This window comes from Tursiops truncatus, chromosome 19 (genome assembly GCF_011762595.2).
Source record: "Tursiops truncatus isolate mTurTru1 chromosome 19, mTurTru1.mat.Y, whole genome shotgun sequence".
In the NCBI taxonomy this organism is placed as follows: Eukaryota; Metazoa; Chordata; class Mammalia; order Artiodactyla; family Delphinidae; genus Tursiops; species Tursiops truncatus.
The window spans coordinates 52,087,059-52,112,077 of NC_047052.1; the positions used below are offsets into that span (position 1 = coordinate 52,087,059).

The 25,019-nt window shown below is 58.4% G+C and overlaps 1 protein-coding gene and 1 long non-coding RNA gene across 6 annotated transcripts; one reads left to right on the forward strand and one right to left on the reverse strand.

The window, feature by feature from the left end:
* Positions 1-351: 351 nt before the first annotated feature.
* On the forward strand, positions 352-24,898 carry POLD1 (DNA polymerase delta 1, catalytic subunit). Of its 3 annotated transcripts, none has more exons than XM_033845526.2 (27): positions 352-462; positions 8,517-8,719; positions 9,082-9,195; positions 11,204-11,350; positions 11,436-11,561; positions 11,632-11,800; positions 11,891-11,972; positions 12,049-12,178; positions 12,711-12,877; positions 13,138-13,242; positions 14,562-14,702; positions 14,782-14,892; positions 15,220-15,411; positions 15,509-15,597; positions 15,666-15,782; positions 15,967-16,080; positions 16,393-16,540; positions 20,056-20,151; positions 20,268-20,405; positions 21,491-21,666; positions 21,995-22,147; positions 22,288-22,390; positions 23,225-23,357; positions 23,446-23,559; positions 23,873-23,925; positions 24,000-24,097; positions 24,712-24,898. In XM_033845526.2, exons 2-27 carry the CDS (start codon positions 8,518-8,520, stop codon positions 24,815-24,817), a joined length of 3,324 nt encoding a protein of 1,107 aa, XP_033701417.1. In that variant the 5' UTR covers positions 352-462; position 8,517; the 3' UTR covers positions 24,818-24,898. The 3 variants fall into 3 exon arrangements, with proteins under 3 accessions (XP_033701417.1, XP_073652718.1, XP_073652720.1); XM_073796617.1 differs by having other exon boundaries at positions 12,711-12,841; XM_073796619.1 differs by lacking the exon at positions 352-462 and having other exon boundaries at positions 8,581-8,719; positions 8,974-9,195.
* LOC117309172 (uncharacterized) lies at positions 7,296-13,218 on the reverse strand. Of its 3 annotated transcripts, XR_004523440.2 has the most exons (3): positions 12,934-13,197; positions 8,495-8,664; positions 7,296-7,553 (listed from the first exon to the last, which is right to left on the reverse strand). It is a non-coding gene; the product is annotated as an uncharacterized lncRNA (long non-coding RNA). The 3 variants fall into 3 exon arrangements; XR_012328209.1 differs by lacking the exon at positions 8,495-8,664 and having other exon boundaries at positions 12,997-13,218; XR_012328208.1 differs by lacking the exon at positions 8,495-8,664 and having other exon boundaries at positions 12,934-13,218.
* Positions 24,899-25,019: the final 121 nt, after the last annotated feature.

Sequence of the window (25,019 nt, forward strand, 5' to 3'; positions counted from 1 at the left end):
GAAAAGGTCTGGCTGCGCGAGCTGAAGAATGAACAGTGAGTGCCCAGGTGGTCCTACCGAGCAAGGCCTCGGCCAGGAGGCAGGTGGGGAAGCAGAGGAGGCGCGCCTAGCACCTTAGAACTGGCGGAGTCGTGGTGACGGCCAGGGCCCACCACCGCTGCGCGCGCTCCGATAACACTGGGCGGCGACGCTTCGGCAAGGAGGGGGCGTGGCTTTGACCCGCATACGTCATAAGGGGCGTGGTTCGGCGAGGGTTCGTCTGCAAGGGGACTAGACCACAGCCCGCGTCTGAAAGAGGGGGCGTGGCCTGTGCCCCAGAGGTGGTGGAAACAGGGTGTGGCTTTCCCCATTCGTGCGGTAGGGGCGTGGCCCGGCTCGGCGTGCCTCTACTCTGGGCATGCGCGCGCCGGAGTCAGGGGTCACGGCGGCGTGGGCTGTGGCGGGAAACGCCGTTTGAAGCGGGTGAGTTACGGGAGAAGGGGAATTGCAGGAAGTTCGGCCTGGCGGGGAAGGGGGCTTGAGGAGCTGGGCACGTGGGTCTGAGAGAGGGTTGTGAGGGGTCGCGTGGGGCGTGACGGCGAGAGGAATCCCCTTGGCTTGGGGGCGCGCGGAAGAGGGGCAGGGGCCTGTTGTGGGCGCGTGCACGGGGACGCGCGGGAAGATGAAGAGGGTGGGGCGCCCCTTCGGCATGCGGGGGGCGAGTGCGCTGGGCTCCGTGGACTCACCCTGGAGGGTCTTTGGGGAGACCGGTTCCGGAGGCATTGGGGACTGAATGGTGCACGTGGGGGCATAGCGACATCTTTATTGAGTATTCTGTGCCAGGCACTGTTCTAGAAGCAGGAGCTACAACCGGAACAGGTTAGAAAAGGTCCCTGTCTCAGGGGGAGACAGACAGTAGACAAGTAATAAGTATAAACGATAACGCAATGCTTTCAAGCCTGTGATACGTTATCCCAAGTGAAGTAAAACAGAGTAGCCTGCTTCTTTAACTAGAGTGATCAGGAATCGTCTCTCTGGGGAAGTGACATTTGAGAGAGAAGTCAGCCACGTAAAGAACGATCCGGGCAGGGGGATCGTCCAGGGGAAAAGCCTCGAAGTAGGAAGGAACTTGGAGTGCTTGTAGCTGGAGGGAACAGGTGAGGCTGGAGACGGGAGAGAGAACCAGATCCTGCAGGGCCTTGTAAGTCTCGGTGTGCGGTTAGCTTTTATTCTAGGTTCGATAGGGAGCCCGGGGGAGGTTTTAAACATCCCAGCAACGTGACCCTCCCCTGCGTTTTAAAAAAAAGTCCCTGGCGGCTGACTGAAGATAGGATTGTAGCAGGAGCAAGAGTGGAAGGAGGGAGGCCAGTTAGGAGGCAGGAGGGGACTGTAGGTGGCTCCGCCTGCAGTGCAGGTGGGGAGAATCCATCAGGCGTAGGTTGTGTTTGGGGTTTGAGCCCGCACGAGGGGATAGGGTAGGAAAGGGGAGCCCAAGATTACTGCGGTTTGAGCAGCAGGCTGGAGAGAGAAGGCTGAGGGGGAACAAGTTTGGGGGTGCCACCCTGAGGGCAGAGCTTAGGTGGAGTGAGTGGGCAGGGTGATGTCAGTGTGTCAGGTTCATGGCCACACCCACTCCAGGAACCTCTTGTTGCCTTTTCTCCCCCTACTTCCAGCACTTCCCCACCCAGGCCCCTTAGGTTCCTGTCCCATTCAGGGCCTTTGCCATGCCCTTCCCTCCTCCTGCAATGCTATTCCCTTTCTTCATTCCTTCAGCCAGCTGCTCGTGTGGCAGGGCCTTTGTTAGGCACTGGGGAGCCAGTGATAATTCAGTTTGGCTGGGGGAAGGACAGGAAAGCTCAAGCCAGAGCGCTCTGAGCTATAAAGAGGTAGTGCTGGTCTTTGGGAGCCGAGAAAAGAAGGCCGGGGCTCAGTGCAGACTTGTGGAGTCGGTGACACTGGAGAGGAGTCTGAACTGACACAACTTGAAGTGGCCTGCGTTCCAGGCACCGTGCTGGGTGATGCTGGGGACCCAGAGAAGCATCAGCCCTGCCCTAGTCTCAAAGGTTCTCTGTCTGTTGAGGGAGTCAGACAAGCCCACATGGTCCCCAGCCTGTGACAAGGGCAGCGGGATTCAGAGAGGCTCAGAGGCAGGACAAGACCAAAGAGTGAAAAGTGTGTGGTTTTCTGGGGGGCAAGAGTGAATAGGTCCATCTGTCATTATTTAATCAATCCCTCAGCAGATGTGTGTGAGCCCGGATGCGGGGGTGAGCAAGCTGATGAGCCTGTCCTCATTCTGTCTCCCCAACTGGGCAGAGGGCAGTTCACCCCCATACCTCTCCTGGCACACCTGGAGGCCGCAGTCTGGAGCGCTGGTTTCCGGTGGGGCTCAGGCGCCAACCTGCTTGGGTTTGAACCCTGGCTCTGCCCCTCTGAGCTAACTGTGCCGCCTTGGGCAGGTGGCTTCACCTCTCTGGGCCTCAGTTCCAGTCATTGTGTTGGAGGGTTAATAGCAGCACCACCCTCAGAAGTTTTGGTGAAAATTCTGTGAGTTCCTTCCATCCTTCCTTCTGCATTCGGAAAATGTTTATTGGGCACGTACTCGGTCCCAGGCACTCTCCTGGGGACATGAGATATAGCAGGAAACAAAGATGAAATCCCTGCTCTCACAGCGTTTCCATTCTCCTCGTGGGGAACAGACAATACACAAAATAAATAAGCAGTGGTGCTCAGACTTGAGCAGCATTGGAGTCCCTGGAGGGCTCGATATACAGATTGCTGGGCCCCACCCCCAGAGGCCCTGGTTCAGTAGGCCTGGAATGGGGCCTGACAATCAGCATTCAGACAGGTTCCCACCAGAAGCTCATGCTGCAGGTCCAGGGCACCACACTTTGAGAACTCTTAAGACCTGCCACAGTGCACCAGACAGCGACAAAGACCAGCAAGAAAAGTAAAGCAAGGGAAGGGGTTGGAGAGTATCAGCATGGGGCAGGGGGCTGTATTTTTAAACAGGCCTCACTGAGTAGGGGACATTCGAGCAAATGAATACCTGAAGGAGGGGAGGAGGGAGCCATGGGAAGATCTGGGAAAGAGCATTTGCAGAGCAACGGGAACAGGCTGTGCAAAGGTCCTGGGACAGGACCAAGCCTGGAGTGTTTAAGGAACAGAGAGGAGGCAAGTGGCTGGAGTGAGCAAGGGAAAGAGGGCGGAGGTGGTGTCCGTGAAGGGTGGGGTGCAGTTGTGCAGGGTCTTGTGGGCCAAGATGAGGGCTTTGCTTTTAACTGTGCATGAGATGAGAGCCAGGGGCAGCATCCGAGCAGAGCAGGGAAGGGATGATCTGACACACTTGTATGGGATCCCTTTGGCTCCTGAGTGGAGAACACTGAGGGGGCAGGGTGCAAGGACGGAGATGGAGGTGGGGTGGGGGAAGAGGCTGTTCATTCATTCAACAGATATTTCTTTTTTTTATCATAGTCGTTTTATTTTAATTTTTTAATTCTTTCACAGGGGAATGGGAGCCCTGAAGACAAATTCCCCAGGTGTGGGGAAGGAGGCTTTATAAGCTGGTTCGGCTGGGAGAGGTCAGGAATCAGGGCTGTTGCAGTAGTCTGGGGGATAGGGGAGGTCTGAGGATGCTGATGGCAGGAAGCACCCTTTTTTTTTTTGGCCTTGCGGTAGGGAATGTGGGATCTTAGTTCCCTGACCAGTGATGGAACCCGTGCCCACTGCGTTGGAAGTGCAGAGTCTTAACCGCTGGACCGCCGAGGAAGTCCCAACAGATATTTCTTGAGCGCCCTCTATGGTCCAAACGCTGTTATTGACACCTGTGATACTGCAGTGAAGGAAACTGCCTCCCTGCCCGCTAGGAGCTCATTTTCCAGCAGGGGGAGCCAGACAAGCAGCAATGCACAAAATAAAGCGGCCAACCATTTTAGGGAGCCAGAGGGACCAGACTGGGAGGCCGAGAAGCGGTGGGACTCCCGTCCGTTGGAAGGCAGAGCTGACGGGATTTGCAGATGGAGTGAGCGTGTGGTCTGAGGGGAAGAGAGAAGTTGGGGTGACTCCAAGGCTGGTGGCTTGATGGGAGCTGCCGCTTACCGAATCGGGGGAGATGGTGTGGTGCGAGGAGCACGGTTGTGGGGAGATCAGGAGCCCGGCTTTGGAGTCTGGGGTGTCTGAAGGGACCTGCTTACAGTGGGCAGTTGGATCTGTCAGTCTGGAGGCCGGGCTGAAATCTGGGCCGGAGACACAAAAGCGTAGAGGTGGCATTTAAAGCCGTGAGGTTGGGTGGGATGGGATGACAACCTCGAGGGAGTGAGTCACAGAGAAGCTGGTGTCTGACCCGAAGCAGACACTCATCGTAGTGTGTTACTGCTGGATTCGCTCGCTGTTCAGTATTTGCTACTGAAGCGTCGAGAAAGGAGGAAGCTCACAGCGTTTGCCAAACTCCAGCTCTGCGCCGGGGCCCCTGAGGGGGGACACCCAGGGGCCTCCTTCCTTCTAATGCTGCCTCGCCTGACAGTCCAGGACCCTAGATTTTGCTCCAGTGACAGCTGCCCTCCCATCGTACCCCCTGGCCACAGCCCAGTGACCCAGGGCTGCCATTCGGCCCCCTTCTACCTCCCTCTGCCAGGCCAGGTCTGGCCACTCCTCCAGGCTCCTGGAAACCCCTCAGCTTCCTCTGCTTCACCCGGGTTTCTCCCCCAGGTCCTGACTCTCCGCATCTCTCACAGTTACTTCAGAGGGCGCAAAAGGAGAGCTGGTTCAGATTCTTTCTCATACAAAACCCGCGTTTGCACGGTCATAGCAGCACTGTTCACAAGAGCCCAAAGGTGCAAACAACCCTCGTGGATGAAGTGGATGAACACAATGTGAGATAGCGACGCGGTGGGGAAATATTCAGGCATTAAAAGGAAGGAAGCACTGATCCGTGCTACGTGGGTGGGCCTTGACAACATCACCCACAGGGAAAGAAGCCAGACACAAGACTGCATTTCTAGGAAATGCCCAGGATAGGCAAATCCATCTAGACAAAGTGGATCAGTGGTGCTTTTGGGGAGGGGGGGGGGGATGGACTGACTCCAGAGGGTCTCTTTGTGGGGTGTTGAACGCGTTCTAAAATGGACTGTGGTCGTGGTTGCACAAGTCTGAATATACTAAAAATCATTAAACTATACACTCGAAGTGCGTGAATCATATGGTATATGAATTAGCTCTTGGTCAAACTGTCTTCTCGCCCCAGGGAACCAGTGTTGCCAGTTTATTACCCATCCTGCCAGAACTATGCATGAAAAGCCAACATCTTTAGATATCTTCTCCCACCCACCTTGTGAAAATGTTATTTTTATTTTATGTGTCTCCCTCCAACTTTTTTTTTTTAATTTTTTTTTTATTTATTTATGGCTGTGTTGGGTCTTTCTTTCTGTGCGAGGGCTTTCTCTAGTTGTGGCGAGCGGGGGCCACTCTTCATGGCGGTGCGCGGGCCTCTCACTATCGCGGCCTCTCTTGTTGTGGAGCACAGGCTCCAGACGCGCAGGCTCAGTAGTTGTGGCTCACGGGCCTAGTTGCTCCACAGCATGTGGGATCTTCCCAGACCAGGGCTCGAACCTGTGTCCCCTGCATTAGCAGGCAGATTCTCAACCACTGCGCCACCAGGGAAACCCTCCCTCCAACTTAATTTTGAAAAATTCCAAGCCTGCAGAGAAGTCCCAAGACAAGAACAATTAACACCCATGAACCCTTTGCCTGCATTTGCCAGTTGTGAGTGTGCTGCCTCATTTGCTTTATCTTGACACATGTACACTATTTTTTTGGCTGAACTATTTGCAAGTTGTAGTCATCATGATACTATAGGATAATTATAATCAGGCCATTTACCATGAGGCATACTGTAATCTCATAGGCAATCCTTATTCAATTTGCCTAGTTGTTCCAGTGATAGCCTTCAGAGCTATTTTTGTTTTTTTAATCCAAGATCTGACCTTGCATTTAGTTGTCATGACTATGTAGTCTCTCCTTTAATCTAAAACAGTTTCCTGGCCCTTTTTCCCCCCTTCGTGACTTTGACAGCTTTTGAAGATTCCATCTTGCAGGCCAGTCTTGTCTTTGGTTTGATTGTTTTCTAATGATTAGAATCAGGATAAACATTTTCTTCATTTTCTTAGACACCTTTTATATATTTTTATATATATATATATATATATATATACACACACACAAAAGTTCTCTTATGTACAACATTCTGCACTTTGCTTTCTCTACCTAACAATGGGTCTTTGAGAGTCCTCTGTCTCAGTACATAGAGAGCTTCCTCATTCCTTTATAGAGCTGCATAATATTCCATGGAACGGAATTCATGTAACTTATTTAAACAGTCCCCCAGGGGAGGACATTTAGGTGGTTTCCAGTCTTTTGCGACTGCAAACAATACTGCCGGAAATAATCTTGTAAATGCAGGTTTTCATTATATGATAGTGTATCTGTAGCATAAACCCCTAGACGTGGAATTGCAGCCTCCTCACTTTTATTGCTTTTACTTGAGGTGCTATTTACATATGGTGAAATGCACAGGTCTCAAGCGTACAGTTGGATGTACAGCACATTTCCATCACACCACAAAACAACCTCATGCCCCTTCCCGGTCAGTCTCTCCCACCCCAGAAGCAGCCTGATTTCTAGTACCATAGATGAGCTTAGTCTATTCTATAACTTTGTGTAAATGGCATCATACAGTATATACTGTTTTCTTAAATTGAGGTGAAATTAACCATTTTAAAGTGTGTAGTCAGTGGCATTTAGTGCATTTACAATTTTCTGCAGCCACCACCTCTGTCTAGTTTCAGAACATTTTCATCACCCCAAAAGTAACTCCCCATTTCCCCAGCATGTACTCCTGTGTCTGGCTTCTTTTATGCACTTTTTTGGTAACATCTTTATTGGAGTATAATTGCTTTACAATGGTGTGTTAGTTTCTGCTAATAACAAAGTGAGTCAGCTATACATATGCATATATCCCTGTATCTCTTCCCCTCCCTCTTGCATCTCCCTCCCACCCTCCCTGTCCACCCGTCTCTGCGGTCACAAAGCAAGGAGCTGATCTCCCTGTGCTATGTGGCTGCTTCTCATTAGCTGTCTATTTGAAATTCGGTCATCCTGTGAGTATATCAGCGGCCACCTCCTTTTTAATGCTGAGAAGTGTACCATTGTATGCCACCAACATTTGCCATAACATATCCCGAGTCAGCTCAGAATTTTTCCATGCTGTGTTTGTTAAGGTTTAGGCTAAGCTGCTATAATAAAGAAACACCAAGGCACAGTAGCCCAGGAAAGATACAAGTTTATGTCTCCCCATAGCCATCCAAAGGTAGGCAGCTCTGCTCCAGAAGGTTGTCAAGGGCCCAGGTTCCTTCCATCTTGGAGCTCTGCATCCCCTTCAGTGTTGTCCTTGTCCCCGTGGTCAAGGTTGGCTCACTGCCGCCACATCCACGCTCCAGCCATGGGGAAGGGGGAAAAGGCTGGAAGGCAGGCTTTCTTTTCAGGCTGTCCCAGAAGCTGCACACCTCACATTCACCCCCATTCTGTGAGAAAGAACACGATCATGTGACTACCCCTTGCAATGCACCTTGGGAACTGTAGTCTGAGGCTGGACTGCCTGTGGCAGCTCCAAGGCAAGGGGTCTGTTGCAAAAAGGACTAAGGGGAGACTGGATGTGGGGGGATAGTTATAAGATCCAGAGGTGTTCCCTTGCACCTAGGGCAGCTGACCTGTCCCCTCCCCCACTCTCTCCCAGCTGGGTCTGGGTCTGCTCTTAGTTTTCATAATCCCCTCCGTCCTGGCCTGATGCTGGGAGAAGTGTACTTTTTTACAACTTATTTTTCTAAATAAATAACTAATTTAAAATTTTTTCATTTTTAATAACTTTAAATTACAGGCCTGAAGGAGGCGCTTCCCAGCTGTTTGTAGGAGGAAGGCCTGGGCCAATGGGGAGAGGGGCAGGCGAGGGCATTGAGGACAGGGGCTTATGGGAAGGAAAGGGATGATCTGAGGACCACGTCTGTGATGAGAGAGGGTGGAGGGTGTGCAGGGCTGGTGCCAAGGGGTTGGCAAGGGGCAAGCAAACGAGGATAAAAATTACGTGGAGGGCTTGAGCATGTGAGGAAAGGGTTAAACTGAGCTGGGCATTGCTGATGATCGTTGGGCATCTGGAAGGTGCCAGCACCCCCCGAGCCTGTGGCGGGGGTTGGGGTGGGGAGAGTGTGGGGGGTGTGTGGAGAGTCATGTTACTCTTTAGGCGCTCCAGAGACTGACTGATTGATTGATAGTTATTTTTTGGCTGCGCCACACGGCCTGTGGAATCTTAGTTCTCCAACCGGGGATTGAACCCGCACCCTCAGAAGTGAAAGCGCGGAGTCCTAACCGTTGGACCCAGGGAATTCCCCACTCTGGAGATTTTTTTTTTTTAAAAGCTCACGGTCATGGTGGGTACATGGGAGGCCATGGAGAGGATGGGCACCCTCACCCTGCTCCAACTTGCCCCACAGGATGGATGGTAAGCGGCGACCAGGCCCAGGGCCTGGGGTGCCCCCAAAGCGGGCCCGTGGGGGCCTCTGGGATGAGGATGAGGCATATCGGCCATCGCAGTTCGAGGAGGAGCTGGCGCTGATGGAGGAGATGGAGGCAGAGCACAGGCTGCAGGAACAGGAGGAGGAGGAGCTGCAGTCGGCCCTGGAGGGGGCTGCGGACGGTGAGACCTAGAGCAGGAGCCCCTTGCACCCCACGCCTGTCATGCCTCTGAACCATGGAGCTGACCTGTAACCTCTGACTGCCAGCCCCTGGCTCACTTTGAGCTCCACAAGGGGCTGGCCTTTGACCCCATGTCAGTAGGCCACCTCTGTTTCCTGTCACTTCCAGTCTAACTTTGACCCTTGACTCCTGAATCTCTCTCGAGTTTCTGGCCTGATCCAGCCCATGACCTCCACCTGACTTTCTTTTCACAAGTCTGATGCCACCTGAGGGATCACTGGCAGGGCTGGGAAGGCACTTCGTACTTATTTCCGAAGCAGGACCACAACCCCATGGAGCCTTGCTTCCCTCTCCCGCGTCCAGGGCAGCTCTCCCTGACAGCCATAGATGCCCGGTGGCTTCGGCCCTCCCCACCCCACCTGGACCCCCAGACGGAGCCCCTCATCTTCCAGCAGTTGGAAATCGACCATTACGTGGGTGAGTTTGGGGGACAGAGGCCTGGTGGGTGGGAGGAGGGGCCCTGGGCTCCCGGGTGGAGGCTGGGTCAGGTCAGCCCCTCTGGCTCTGTGGGAGGAGATGGACACAGATAGTCCCCGCCCAGGTGACCAGGGCTGCGAGAGGGAGGGACAGGGCTGGGGTGGGGGCATCCTGGAGGAGGGGGGCATCTTCTAAATGAGGCCTGAAGGAGCTGGCTCCTCGCAGAGGGGAGAGGCGTGTGGTGTGGTATGCATTCATCCGTCCAGTGAGTCAGGAACGAACGAATGTCTGCACTGAGGCAGCCCTGTTCCAGGCAGACCAGGTCCCTGCGCTCAGAGGCTCACGTTCTAGAAGGAGAGGCAGAATAAGAAAGGAAGTGGAGGGAATTCCCTGGCGGTCCAGTGGTTAGGACTCTGTGCTTTCACTGCCGAGGGCTCAGGTTCGGTTGCTGGTCGGGGAGCTAAGATCCCACAAGCCGCATGGTGCGGCCAGGAAAAAAAAAAAAAGGAAGCGGAACGTGAGGTGGTGGTGAGGGTAACCGAGGAGCATCGAGTAGGGCAGCGGTGCTGGACCTCGCGTCATGGAGGTGCAGGAAGGCCCTTCTGAGGAGGCAACAAGGAACTCTAGGGATGTCTGGGAAAGCGGGATTCCCGGCAGAGGGTCCTGAGGAGGGAGCAGGTCTGGTATGTTTAAGGAACAGCCAGGAGACCAGTGAGGCGGGAGCGAGGGGTGAAGATGAAGGTGGGAGGTCGCGGGAGATCCCGTTGGCCCACTGAGGACCTCGGGGCTCCATTCTGAGAAAGCTGGGGAGCCTTTGGGAATGGGGAGAGCCCCTCTAAGCCCTGACTTGTGTTTCGAAGACTCCCCTGTACGAGAATGAAACGACAAGCCACAGGCGGGGAGGAAACGTTTGCGGTCCATATGTCTGACAAAGGACCAGTGCTGCGAATAAAGAACATTCAGATCTCAAGAGAAAGAAAACAATCCAGTTCAAAAGTGGACAGAAAACTTGGACAATTCGCTAGAGGATCTACGATGGCAAATAAGCACATGAGATGATGTGCTGTGTCATCAGATATCAGGGAAATGCAAATGACAGCCACCATGAGACGCAAACGCACAGCTGCGAGGAAAGCTAAGGTGAAACGCACCAACGCCAGCAAGTGCAGCCGAGGCTGCGCAGGGCCAGGAGCTCCCTGTGCTCGGTGGGGCCACAGTTCGGTGCAGCCGCTCTGGGAAACAACCTGGCAGTTTCCTACGGAGTCCAACCTACTCTTTTTTATTTTTCTGGTGGTAATTGAATTTTTGGTTTTTTCCCCAAGCTTTATTGAGATGTAAGAGTTAAACCTACTCTTACCATAGAATGTGGCAGTTCCACCCCTAGGTATTTACCCTAGAGAGACAAACACCTACATTCAAACAAAATCCATGGATGTTGATAGCTCTATTCATATCCACCCCAAACCAGGAACAATTCACATGTCCTGCAGCAGGTGAATGGGTAACATATCACACAGTGGTTCTCCACAACAAAAGGGAACAAACTTGACAAATGCAACGACATGGATGGATACCAGAGGTGCCATGCTGGGTGCAAGAAGCCAGACCTAGAGGGTTATGTACTGTTTGACTCCATTCTGTGGATGGCCTCAAAAAGACAAAATCAGGATGACAGAGAACAGACCAGCAGTGCCAGGGGGCGGGGTGGAAGCAGGTGTGATTACAAAGGGGCAGCTTGAGGGAGCCGTTTGGAGTGACGGGACCGTCTTGTACCCCAATTTGGTGGCGGTTACACAAATCTATCCCTAAGTTAAAGCTCGTAATGCTGCCCACACAAAGTTGATTCTACTTTTGAAATTTGCGAAAAAGGTGGGGTGCTCCCTCTAGCTGCGCAGTGGGAAAAGGACTGTAAGGAGGACAAGGGTAGACACGTAAACCAGGAGGGAGGCAGGCACACCTTTGAGGTGTCCGAGAGAGCAGCCCCTGCCTTACCCTATGACACCCCCAGGCCTAGCACGGCCCCTGCCTGGGGTGCCCCTGCCGTCCCAGGACTCCGTGCCGGTGATCCGCGCCTTCGGGGTCACCGATGAGGGCGTCTCTGTCTGCTGCCACATCCACGGCTTTGCGCCTTACTTCTACACCCCGGCACCCCCCGGTGAGTGGCCCCGACCCCGAAGACCCCTCCTCGCCCCTACCGCTTGGAGGCCCCCTGCACTTCTGACGGGCCCTCCCACACCCAGGGTTTGGGCCTGAGCACCTGAGTGACCTGCAGCGGGAGCTGAACACGGCCATCAGCCGGGACCAACGCGGGGGCAAGGAGCTCACGGGGCCGGCCGTGCTGGCCATGGAGCTGTGCTCCCGGCAGAGTGAGTGCTGCCCCAGGGGCCAGGTGGGTGGGGGTCCCTCCAGGCCGGTGCCAACCCGCTCCATCTGCAGGCATGTTTGGGTACCACGGGCACGGCCCCTCCCCGTTTCTGCGCATCACTCTGGCGCTGCCCCGCCTCGTGGCTCCCGCCCGCCGCGTCCTGGAGCAGGGCATCCGCGTTGCCGGCCTGGGCACCCCCAGCTTCGCGCCCTACGAGGCCAACGTTGACTTTGAGATCCGGTATGGCCCCCGCCTCGCTTCTCCAACCTTCGCCTCCTTCCCCTCACCCCCCAAGCCAGCCTCTGCCCACTGACCCTTGTCCCCCTGCAGGTTCATGGTGGACGCGGACATCGTTGGCTGCAACTGGCTGGAACTCCCGGCTGGGAAATACGTCCTGAGGCCGGAGGGGAAGGTGCGTGGGTCCCCGGGGTGGGGTGGGGGTCACAGAGCCGGGACCCTGCAGACACTGACCCACCTTGTCCCCACAGGCCACACTGTGTCAGCTGGAGGCAGACGTCCTGTGGTCGGATGTGGTCAGTCACCCACCAGAAGGGCAGTGGCAGCGAATCGCACCTCTGCGGGTGCTCAGTTTTGATATCGAGTGCGCGGGCCGCAAAGGTGTGTCCCCGGGGCCTGGGGGTCCTCCCTTCCTCCTTCCGGATGTTAGTGATATGCCAGTCTCACCCCGGGAGTCCCTGCATTTCTTAAGCTCACTCAGGGAGAAGGGAGTAGACACACAAGCAGACAGGTTATTCAAAGACTCGCAACGCAAAGGAGGAAGGTGATGGAGACAGACAGGACTGCTTCGGACAGGTGGGCAGGGGAGGCCTCGGGCGAGGGGCTAAGCTTCGTGAAGAGGGAGGGGCCGGGGAGAGCATTCCCTGCAGAGAGAGCAGCGAGTGCAGAGGCGCTGGGGCAGGTCGGCCCAGCCTGTGAGGGATGGGTAAGAGGGCCCAGTCTGTGAGGGATGGGTAAGAGGGCCCGGAGCTGCAGGCAGTGGGGAGCCAGGGTGGATTGTGCAGGCTCTGCAGGCAGTGGGGACAGAAAGGAGTGGGTGGGCCAGGTGAGATTAGAGGTACACCCACCCGATGTGTCACGAGGGAGCATCAGGGGTCAGGTCTCCGCCTCCCCCTCCTCCCTCCCCTTGCAGGCATCTTTCCGGAGCCTGAGCGGGACCCCGTGATCCAGATCTGCTCCCTGGGCCTGCGCTGGGGCGAGCCAGAGCCCTTCCTGCGCCTGGCGCTCACCCTACGGCCCTGCGCCCCCATCCTGGGCGCCAAGGTGCAGAGCTACGAGCGGGAGGAGGACCTGCTCCAGGTGGCTCTCGCTCCGTGCCCCCCAACCCCCATTTTCCTCAGCTCCCCACACTGCACCTCCCAGGCGCGAGGCCGTTTTCTGAGCCGTTTCCCCTGTGGATTCGTTATTTTCAGAAGCACCTTCCCAGTCTTTCTTCCACGGGTGGGAGGGCTCTTGGGCTGCTCTTGGGGGCTTCCAGAACATTCCAGGAGTGGGGAGGATCCATGGCAGGGGGTTGACCAGGATGACAGCCTGGGTGACCCGGTGTGCTCCTGCCTCAGGCCTGGTCCGCCTTCGTCCGCATCATCGACCCCGACGTGATCACTGGCTACAACATCCAGAACTTCGACCTTCCGTACCTTATCTCCCGGGCCCAGATCCTCAAGGTGTGGCGGGCGGGCGGGGGCGTGGGGCTGCCCTCAGACACCCCACCGAGGGCTCAGGCTGTGGGCGGCTGCCTCCCTGAAACCCCGGCTCTGGCCCCGTCCCTGCCCCGTTCAGAGCCCAGAAGGTTTCTGTGGCTTTTGCAGAGGCGAGGAAGCACTCGTGGTTAAGTCAGAAAAGGCTCGTGTATTTGGAGGGGCAGATTGAAGTGGGCAGGAGTGCAGCGCCTTGTTCTTCGGGCTTTAAAATATGTCAACAAAAAATAAGGAAAAAAGGGGGTGTCCTTGAAGTAGGTGGCAAAACCTTGATGCTTGAATCTGGTGTGGGCCTGGGGGGTCGTGTGAGCTTGCAGGGGCTGCCGTAGCAAAGCCCCACGGTTGTGTGTCATCTCTCAGTGTGGAGGCTGGAAGGCCAGTCAAGGTGTCACAGGGTTGGTTCCTTCTGAGGCCTCTCTCGTAGCTGCCGGTCGCCTCAGGCATTGCTGGAGTGTACGTGGCGCTCTCCCTGACTCTCCCTCCTGTGCATGCCTCTGTGCTCCAATGTCCCCTTTTTCTAAGGACACAGTCATATTGGATCAGGGCCACCCTAATGACCTCAACTTAATTTGCTCACCTGCAAAGACCCAATTTCCAAATGAGGTCACATTCTGAGGTGCAGGAGTTAGGACTTCAGCGTCTTTTGGGGGGACCCAGTTCAACTCCTAACGGGGTATATATTGTATTATTTTCTTCCTTTTCTCTATGTTCGGCCAGTTTCATAATGGAAAAAGCAAACAAGCACACTTTAAGGCCCCCGGCAGCTCCAGGGAGAAGCCCACCCCTGTCGGCCTGGCGTCTATACTCCGGCCTCCGCTCCCTGCCTTGCCCTCCAGCCCCAGCCTCGTTGCTCCCAGCCCAGCTCAGGCCTCTCCTCCACACCTGGCCCCGGCTCACGCACTGTCGCCAGTGCAGACCTGGTGCTCCACACCGTGCCCTGCCGTCCTCCAGGCCTCCCAGCCCGAGCACCTGCTGCCTCCCCGTCAAGCTAGCACCATCCCCAAGTCTGCCCCTGCGCCCGCTCCCGCAGCCCTGGGCACCATCCTTGCCCCTTCACGCCCCAGCCCTCAGGCCCCTGACTCTCCCTGTCCCAGCCTCCCATCCGTGCCTGTCCAGCCACAGAGGGTCCTTCTGCCCCAGAGCTGCCCCTGCCCGCGGGGCTCCCAGCAGGAAGAGAGGGTGGCACCGCAGGGGGTGTCATGGGTTGTCTGGTTACCGTTGCTGTGGCTCGGCCGTGCGGATCCCACCGCCACAGCCCCCGCTCTCCCCGTGTGCTGTGCCCCCAGGTGCAGACCTTCCCCTTGCTGGGCCGTGTGTCCGGCCTCCGCTCCAGCATTCGGGATTCGTCCTTCCAGTCCAGGCAGACCGGCCGGCGGGACAGCAAGGTGGTCAGCATGGTGGGCCGCGTGCAGATGGACATGCTGCAGGTATGGCGGGCCGGGCGGGGGCCGCCCTCACAGGGCCGCTTCCCCGGGGCCGCCGCCCACCCGCTCCCGCTTGCTGCAGGTGCTGCTGCGGGAGTACAAGCTCCGGTCCTACACGCTCAATGCCGTGAGCTTCCACTTCCTAGGCGAGCAGAAGGAGGACGTGCAGCACAGCATCATCACTGACCTGCAGGTGCCCGCGCCGCCCGACCCGCTTCCCGCCGTCCCTTCTCTCCCCACCCTCCCGACCTCGGCCCTCGGCGCCTACCTACCTTCCTGGCCCGGGACATCCGCCTGCTCTCCTGACCGTCCCCTTTAGCTCCTACCTTCGACCTCTGATCTCGCCCCGCAGATGGGACCCCTGTCCCTACCCACTCCCGTGACCTCTGGCATGGCGACCTTTGTTCCGCTGCCCTGCCCCGACCTCTGGGCCTCACTAAGTCCTCAGGCTGTGCCCTTCTTTCCTCCTTCCTCCCACGCTGTCGCCTCCCTGTCCCCTAATGCCTGCCCCCGTCCCCAGAATGGGAACGACCAGACGCGCCGCCGCCTGGCCGTGTACTGCCTCAAGGACGCCTTCCTGCCCCTGCGGCTGCTGGAGCGCCTCATGGTGCTGGTGAATGCCATGGAGATGGCGCGCGTCACCGGCGTGCCCCTCAGCTACCTGCTCAGCCGCGGCCAGCAGGTCAAGGTCGTGTCCCAGCTGCTGCGGCAGGTCAGCGGGCGGAGCCCAGGGCGGGCCTGGCCACCACGCTCCCTGCTGAGGGGCCCTGCCCGCGCCCATCCACAGTTCCCGCCTTCTGCCCTCCCAGGCCATGCGCCAGGGGCTGCTGATGCCCGTGGTGAAGACGGAGGGCGGCGAGGACTACACGGGGGCCACGGTCATCGAGCCCCTGAAAGGGTAAGGCCCGGTGGCGGGGTTGGTGGGGACAGGGGGGCTCCCCGCCCTGACTCCTCCCGGCCCCCCAGGTACTATGATGTCCCAATCACCACCCTGGACTTCTCCTCGCTGTACCCGTCCATCATGATGGCCCACAACCTGTGCTACACCACGCTTCTACGGCCCGGGGCCGCCCAGAAACTGGGGTATGGTGGCCCCGCTCGCCACGTGTACCCCGAGACCACCCAGGGGCCGGCCTCAGGCTGGCTGGGGCTGGGGATCCAGAGCTAGTGGGGAGGGGAGGGGACTGGCAAGAGGTGGGGGGGTCCCGAGAGGGGATGGAGGAGGAGCCAGGGAGGCCAGGTGTCACCCCCACCACCTTCGGCCCAGCCTGACCGAGGATCAGTTCATCAAGACACCCACGGGGGACGAGTTTGTGAAGACGGCGGTGCGGAAGGGGCTGCTGCCCCAGATCCTGGAGAACCTGCTCGGCGCCCGGAAGAGGTGGGCTCTTGAGCCCGGCCGCCCACCCCTGCTCGTAGCTCAGCCTTGCTGAGGCGGCCTGGCGATCCCTGTCCGTCATGGGTGCACTGAGCTGCAGCTGTGCCTGCGTTAGAACAAGGCATCCCCGCGGGCAGCTCCCCCCAGCCCCTGTGCTGGGCGCCTCTGTGCGGCGTGCAGCCTGCGCGAGCGAATGTGACACCCCTTTCTAGAAAGGCGCCCTGACCAGTGCCCAGGCCCGGCCTCTCGTCTGCCCCTGAGGCCTGAAATGCCACCTGAACGGCCTTTGCCTCCCCCTTCTCCTTCTCCTCCCAGGGCCAAGGCCGAGCTGGCCAAGGAGACAGACCCCCTACGGCGGCAGGTCTTGGACGGGCGGCAGCTGGCACTGAAAGTGAGCGCCAACTCTGTGTACGGCTTCACTGGTGCCCAGGTGGGCAAGCTGCCATGCCTGGAGATCTCACAGGTGAGTGCACCGCGGCAGGTAGGGGACAGACAGCCACCCCTTAGGGAGAACTGGGGCTCAGTGTAGTAGAGGTCAGGGCCCAGATCGCCCCAACCCGCTGACCTTTTGGAGAGCGGGTGCTTGTGTGATTGGTTCATTCGTTGGTTCAGCAAACACTTGCTGACCGTTCACTGTAGGTTGGGCCTTGTGCCCTGTGGGTCCAGCAGGTGACACAGTGGATGAGAGTTCCTCCCCTGGTGCCCAGCCTTGCGGGGACACAGATGGTGACAGCAGTAGATGTGTATGGGAAAGCAGCTGGCGCTCTGCAGACAGATAAATTCCGGGAGGGCTGGGGTGGAGCAGGGCGGGGCGGGGGAGGCAGAGGCCGAGGGACTGAGGGAGGGAGGCAGCTTTGCTCATTCTTTTCACCTGTCACACAGTCACCTGACAGCCCCTATGTCCCTGGCAGTCTGCACCCCAGCCCACCTCCTCCCCTGGTCCACATGAGGGTGGGGGAGCAGAGAGCAGGTTCGCTCCCTCCTCCTGATGGGAGAGCAGGGCCATGTTTCTGTGGGGGGGGGGGCTGGGGCGGGGCTGGGGGCTCACCCAACGGCACGGTCAGGCTCTGGCAGTTAATTCGCGGTGTGTTCTTGGTCACAGTTGGAACAGGCACGAGGGTCCCCTGTCCCGTCCCTGTGTGAGGATCCCAGGGAAGATGCTTGGCCGGTGCTAGGGCAGTGCTCTGCTTTGAGAGGGAATGTGGGCATAAAAGCCCACTACCTCCCTCCCCGCCACAGCAGCATCCTAGGCCTGTTTACTCTGCTGTTCATACAGAAAAACAGACCCACGGCACGACCACAGAGCGCCTGAGTCTGAGGTTCTGCCACGCTGGGATCAGTGCCTCAGCTCATGGCCTAAGAGATTCTTAGAGAGGTCTTCTGTCTAGCTCCTTCCCCTGGGGTTTGGGTCCCTGCACATTCCAGACTTGGTTACCTCCAGCCACGGGGAGCTCCCTTCCTGAACATTGTGTCAGTCCTCACATGGCTGTGGGTGGAACACCTGGAAGAACTGGCAGTGGGTGGGCCTTATGCTGGGAGGGGCCTGTGCACACACACACCCACTTACAGTTCAGGGGCCCCCAAGCCCATCCTCAGATCCAGTGATTCACTAAAAGGGTTCCGAGAACTCAGAAAAGCTGTTATACTCATGGTTATGATTTATTACAGTGAAAGGATAGGGATTAAAACCAGCCAAGGGGGCTTCCCTAGTGGCGCAGTGGTTGAGAGTCCGTCTGCTGATGCAGGGGACACGGGTTCGTGCCCCGGTCCGGGAAGATCCCACATGCCGCGGAGCGGCTGGGCCCGTGAGCCATGGCCGCTGAGCCTGCGTGTCCGGAGCCTGTGCTCTGCAACGGGAGAGGCCACACAGTGAGAGGCCCGCGTACCGGAAAAAAAAAAAAAAAAAAAAAAAACCAGCCAAGGGAAAGGCACATGGGGCAGAGTCCAGGGGAGACCAGGTGGAAGCTTCCAGTTGCCTTTCCCAGGGTAGTCCTGCAGACAGCACTTATTCCTCCCGGCACTGATGTGTGACCATACACACGGTACTGCCCATTGGGGAAGCACCCCTGAGCCTTGGTGTCCTGGCTTTTTACTGGGGGTCAGGTGCATGGAGCGCCATGTGACTGACCTTCGTTACTCAGTCTCCAGTCCCTCCAGACGTCAAGCTGGATATCATGTGGCCCAAGGCCCCACCACAAATCACGTTAGCACAGATCACCTGATGTGACCCAAGGTCCCAGATGAACAAAGACACTTGTCAGGCAGGACACGCCAAGGGCTTAGAGCAGCGGTGCCCAACCTTTTTGGCACCAGGGACCGGTTTCGTGGAAGACAGCTTTTCCATGCACCTTGCGGGGGGTGTGGTTTGGGGATGATTCAAGTGCATTGCATTTATTGTGCACTTTATTTCTATTCTTATTCCATTGGAATATATAATGAAACAATTACACAACTCACCGTAATGCAGAATCAGTGGGAGCCCTGAGCCTGTTTTCACTTGCCACTCACCGATAGGGTTTTGATATGAGTCTGCAAGCAACTGATTTATTTTGGTCTCTGTGCAGTCAGACCTCTCTGTTAGTGATAATCTGTATTTGCAGCCACTCCCCAGCGCTAGCATCACCGTCTCAGCTCCACCTCAGGTCATCAGGCATTAGATTCTCACAAGGAGCACCAAGCTAGATCCCTCACATGCGCAGGTCACAGTAGGGTCCGCGCTCCTGTGTGAATCTAATGACGCCGCTGATCTGACAGGAGGCCGAGCTCAGGCAGTAACGCGAGCAAGGGTTGGGGGGGAGCAGCTGTAAATACAATCGGAGCTTTACTTGCTCGCCCACCTCCTGCTGCGTGGCCTGGTTTCTAACAGGCCACGGACAGGTACTGGTTCATGGCCAGGCGGTTGGGGACCCCTGGCTTAGAGGTTCCCTCCCAGGAGCCAGCCGAGAGCCAGGCCTCTCTTTGAGCGAGGTTAATCTTTTACAGTAGGCCACCCTTACTGCTCTTACTGGCCCTTCATAATCTCTGGGGGCATCTCCCATCCTCCTTGGTGGAAAGAATTGGATGTCTGGCTGTCAGGTTCCAGCCCCGAGGGGAGGCCAGGCAGGAGGGTGTGGCTTTGCTTCCCCTGGGGCTTCCTCATAGCAGCTGCTGCTTCCTGGCCTTGTCTCTCTGTCATTTCCCTTTCAGCCCCTTCCCTCTGTCTCCGTTATGTCTCTGTTTCTTAGCCTCTTTCCCTATTTCTGTCTCTCAAGCTTATGGGGGCAGCAGAGTGGAATAATAATAAAAAAAAGAATACTGAGTCATTCCAGAAAGAAGAAAGAAAAAGGAACATAGAACAGGTGGGACAAATAGAAGACAGTTAGTTGGATGGTAGATTTAAGCTCAGATATAATCAGTAATTACACTAAACATAAGTGGCCTCAATGCTCTAGTTAAAGACAAAGGTTTTCTGGGCAGATCCAAACAAAAACAGAAGAGTCATGCCTGTTTCTCCTTAGTGTGTCCCTTCTCCTTCCCCAGCTTCAGTTTCCTTATTTGGAAAGGAATGGTCTTTCCATGGCCCTGGTACAGCACCCTACCTTTGGGGGGACATTTCTGATTGCCCAAGGATAGGGGGATGGGACCAGGAATGTCAGTGGTCCTGCACCATGGAGAGCTGCCTGCAGTGTCCGCAGATTCTCAGCACCTCCGTGGAGAGAAACACTGAGCTGATGGCCTCTTCTGGCTCCAGCCTTTCCACCACTGTTTGCTGCAGTCAGTTCCTCCTCTGTGCCCAGGGCTCTGGGCCAGGGACCTACTTCCAGCAGACCATTAAGGAGCAGCTCAGTAGCCGCATTTTGCAGATTTGGAAACAGGCCCAGAAGGGCAGTGGCTCATCCATACTCACAGCTGCAGAAAGCAGCAGAGGTGGGACCCTAAGCCTGTGTTCCCTGGGGACGGCCCCTGGGCCCTCACTCTGCCTGATTCTCTCTCTGACAGAGCGTCACTGGGTTCGGGCGCCAGATGATTGAGAGAACGAAGCAGCTCGTGGAGTCCAAGTACACGGTGGAGAACGGCTACAGTGCCAATGCCAAGGTCAGGGGCCTCCTGCCTGCCCACTGCTGGCCTGAGACAGGCCTGGGGCTGGTGTGGGAAGTGCAGGGGCCGCCAGCATCTCCCCAACCCTCTGGGTCACACGTGCCCCTCCCCAGGTGGTGTATGGCGACACTGACTCTGTCATGTGCCGATTTGGCGTCTCCTCTGTGGCTGAGGCCATGGCCCTGGGACGGGAGGCTGCGGACTGGGTGTCTGGCCACTTCCCCTCACCCATCCGGCTAGAGTTTGAGAAAGTAAGTGGGGGCCCCCCAGCGCTTGGAGTGGGCAGACGTGGGTCTTGCCAGTTTTGGGGGGGGTCTCTGATTCTCAGGGTGCCTGCAAAGTTTGAGCGCATTTGGGTAGAGTTCTCCTACTGCATCAGCGTCCAGGAATGCCCATTGTTGCTTATGTCTCCATTTCGAGGTGTGCTGATCTGGGTGCCCTGGGTATCCTATTCTTTGAGTTCATCGGTCCCAGTTTTATTTATTTATTAAAAAAATTTTTTTTGCCCATGCTGTGCGGCATGCAGGATCTTAGTTCCCCAACCAGGGATCGAACCCGCACCCCCTGCTGTGGAAGCATGGTGTCTTAACCACAGGACTGCCAGCGAAGTCCCTTATTTTTAAAAAATTTATTTATTTAAAAACTCTTTCGTAAGCCCCAGTTTTGAGGTATTGTGTTGCCTGGATCCTCCTGAGTTTGGGGACCTTGGTTTTGGAAACCCCCAAAAGCCTTGGGGAAACGGTGTCTGTTTCCTAAAGACCCCGTCGGTCTCGGAGCGTCTCTGGTGTTCAGGTGTTTTCAGGGGCTGTCCTGTGCAGCAGGGGCCCTGACGGGGCAACTCCTGGATCGGGGTACCGCTGTCCAATGCTCCCTGCCTCCCAGCGTGCGACAGGCTTGGGTCTGGGAGCCCTCACGCCGGATTCATCCCCCGCGTTCGAAGCTGGGGTCAGGCCTCGGGGTACACCTCTCAGATTTGGAGCCTGTCCCTGCCCCAGGGCTCACTCCCTGCCCTTAGTCTCCTGTCTTTGAGGGGGTGCTGCCTGGTCTCCCCCGTCTGCCTCTGGTCTGTTTCAGGCCCCCATTTGGGGCTCTCCAGACTTCACCCCAGTGTCTGGATCTCGGGTTTTAGGGTCTAGCTTTATCCCAGCCCATTTCCGACTTGGGGTCCCTGGAGTGCTGAGGGTGTCCCCCTGAGCTGAGGTGCTGGGGTCTTAGGGTCCATCTTCCCGTGTCCCAGGGACCATCCCTGTCTGGCCCTGTCTGTTTCTGGGGAAGCCTCAGGATGGGGCACTGGCCCCCACAGCCTCAGGGGCTCTCAGCCGCGGGTTCCCCCCAGGTCTATTTCCCGTACCTGCTCATCAGCAAGAAGCGGTATGCGGGCCTGCTCTTCTCCTCCCGGTCTGACGCCCATGACCGCATGGACTGCAAGGGCCTGGAGGCCGTGCGCAGGGACAACTGCCCCCTAGTGGCCAACCTCGTCACCGCCTCTCTGCGCCGCCTGCTCATCGACCGGTGTGTGGAACCCGCACCCGGACCTGGAGCCCGGCCTCTCTTCCCTCAGGCCCAGGAGCCCAGCCCCCAGCCCCTCCTCCCTTGGGGACACAGGTGTCAGGCCCAGCCCTTTGTCGGTGGCGGAGCTGTGGAAAGAGTGTGGGGTCGGACAGCTGCGGGTTCCGGCCCTGCCTCTGCCACTTGGCAGCCTGCGGCCGGGCAGGGCCCCTCCCCGCCCCTGGAGCGCATCCTGGTCCCCCAGCCTCAGGGCAGTGGAGGTGCCAGCCGGGCGGCCACAGCCACCGGTGACGCCCTGGTGACGCCCGTCCATCCGTCCGCCCCCCTGCAGAGACCCCGCGGGCGCCGTGGCGCATGCGCAGGACGTCATCTCCGACCTGCTGTGTAACCGCATCGACATCTCACAGCTGGTCATCACCAAGGAGCTGACCCGCGCAGCCGCAGACTACGCGGGCAAGCAGGCCCATGTGGAGCTGGCCGAGAGGTCAGCCCAGCGCGGTAGGGGGCGGGACCGGCCAGAAATAGCCCCTCTCCTTCCAGCTGGGCCCACCACTTCCTACCCCCCAGCTTGCCCCCACCGTCCCACCTGCCCTCACCCAGCCTGCCGCCCCGGTCTCCCCGCAGGATGAGGAAGCGGGACCCCGGGAGCGCGCCCAGCCTGGGTGACCGTGTCCCCTACGTGATCATCAGTGCCGCCAAGGGCGTGGCCGCCTACATGAAGTCCGAGGTCAGGCCCACCTGGGCTGCCCGCTCCCGCCCAGCTCTCCTCTGCTCTCACTTCTGCTTTCCAGGCCTGGCGGGGAGGGTGTTTCTCTCCGCAGGCCCCACGGGGCCTTGAGAACCGCCCCGCAACACACCCGGGGGAGTTGGCTCCACAGTGCTTTGCTCCGGGCCTCCCGGTACCCTCTGGAGAGGCCCTCCACCCCACCCCCCTTATTCTGACCCCTCCTGGCTCCATCCTGCAGAAGGGGGCCTAGCCTCACTGCACAGAGCGAGAGTGTCTGTCTCACCACCTGTTTCTGTGTCTCTTACTGACTCCTTGATCCTGGATCTTCAACTTGTAATTCTCTTGGATTCATACCCTCCCCTGTCCTACCTGGATGTCCAGTGACCTGTGACCCCACCCCCACCCCTTTGTCAGTCCCTAGTTCCTGTCCTGCTACCTCTTATCTTGGCTTCCAACCTTCAGCTCCAGCTCACATCCACCTTCACATCTCCTGTCCCCACCGTGAACTCTGACCCTTCCCTGGTGACCTGAGGGCTCCTACCTGTGGACCCTAGCATGGATCACAGGGCCCGCGGCCAGGGACCCCCATGACCTCTGACCCCATCCCAGTCCGGGCCCAGTGACTGCCCCCCACCATTGCCCCCACTCATGGCTGGAAGACGCACGGCAGCTCCCGGTGCCCTTCACCCTGGCTGCCCGCTGTTGACCACAGCCCCTGCCCCCCTGCCTGGCAGGGACCGCAGCCCCTTATCCCTTCCCGGGCCCCTGTGTGTGTGGCTGCGGCCCCTCCACTCTGCCCCCCTGGTGAGACCACCCCGGCCCCTCTGCCCGCAGGACCCCCTCTTCGTGCTGGAGCACAGCCTGCCCATCGACACGCAGTACTACCTTGAGCAGCAGCTCGCCAAGCCTCTGCTGCGCATCTTCGAGCCCATCCTGGGCGAGGGCCGGGCCGAGGCCGTGCTGCTGCGTACGGGCGGGGGGCAGCCAGGGCAGGCGGGGTACCGGGGTGGGGGGTGGGGGAGGGCATCGGGCCCACCGCCTGCCTTCACACGCAGGCGGGGACCACACGCGCTGCAAGACAGTACTCACGGGCAAGGTGGGCGGCCTCCTGGCCTTCACCAAACGCCAAAACTGCTGCATTGGCTGCCGCACTGTCCTCAGCCACCAGGGTGAGCACCGTCCCCGACCCCGTTCCCCTGCCCTCCCACCTCTGCCGCCACCCGAGGTCCCCGGCACCGGCCCCACGGGCTGGCATGGCTACCTGGATAGGCCCCGGCCCCTGGGTGGGGGGCTCCTGTCTGCAGGCAGCCCCGCGAGGGTCCTGGGCCCCCCGCCCTGGGAGTTCCCCAGGGAGTTTTCTCCACACACTTGCTCCCTTGTTCTCTCATCGATGGGGACTTTCAGAAGCCGGGATGGGCAGCGGGCGGGGAAGGGGCAGGGGTGGGGCGGCCCAGGCTGACCTGCCCCCCTCCCCCACCCCAGGAGCCGTGTGCAAGTTCTGCGAAGCCCGGGGGTCGGAGCTGTATCAGAAGGAGGTGAGGGATCAGGGGAGGTGGGGAGGGGCAGCTGGGGGTGCGCAGGGCCGCCCACTCAGCCCTTCCATCCCCAGGTATCCCACCTGAACGCCCTGGAGGAGCGCTTCTCGCGCCTCTGGACCCAGTGCCAGCGCTGTCAGGGCAGCCTGCACGAGGACGTCATCTGCACCAGGTGGGCATGCCTGTTGGGCCCCAGCGCTGGACTGCCCAGGTTCCTCTGAGCTGCCGAGGCCTATGGACCAAAGCCCTGGCTCCGGGCTCTCAGGCTTCGGCGCCCCCCGCATCGCCGACCCTCGGCGTCCTGGCCTGCAAAACGGGCCAGTGCCCATCCCAGCCTTCTTGGGGTGGGGTTGGGGGCTGCTGAGTGGGGGGTGCTGGGCACCCAGTATCTGCCCAGGAAATGGGGAGACACACACACACACACACACACACACACACACACGGTCACACACACACACACACACACACACACACACACACACGGTCCTGGCCCCCTCCGCCAAGGCGGGGCCAGCCTTTCCCCAGGGAACAGGTGGGCGGGGCGGGTTCCCACGCCAGGTGCCAGGTGATATACGGCTGGTGGCCCAGCGCCTGAGTGAGCACCCGCTGTTATCGGCTCCCCCCATGCCCGCTGAGCAAACAGCCCATCGTGGGAGGGGAGGTGGGTGGGCAGCATACAGGGGCCAAAGTCCTGGGAACGGCCCCTGCCCCACCACTGGGCTGGGCAGTGGGACTCTGGTGTGCCCGGGCAGGGGCAGTGGCCCTGACCCCCGTCCTCACCCGCAGCCGGGACTGCCCCATCTTCTACATGCGCAAGAAGGTGCGGAAGGACCTGCAGGACCAGGAGCAGCTTCTGAGGCGCTTCGGGCCCCCCGGCCCCGAGGCCTGGTGACCTCTGACCTCGGCCGACTCCCCACAGGGGCCTTGTGGGGTGGGATGGGCGGAGAATTAATAAAGTTCAGGCCTTTTGTTACCCGGTGCTTTGTGGTCCCTGGGGGGTCGTGGTCCACTGTCATAAGCTCTGGCCCAAATGGGTTAGCTCCACTCAGTGGGATCCACTGACCCCCAGGAGGCCCTCACCGGACTCCCTCACC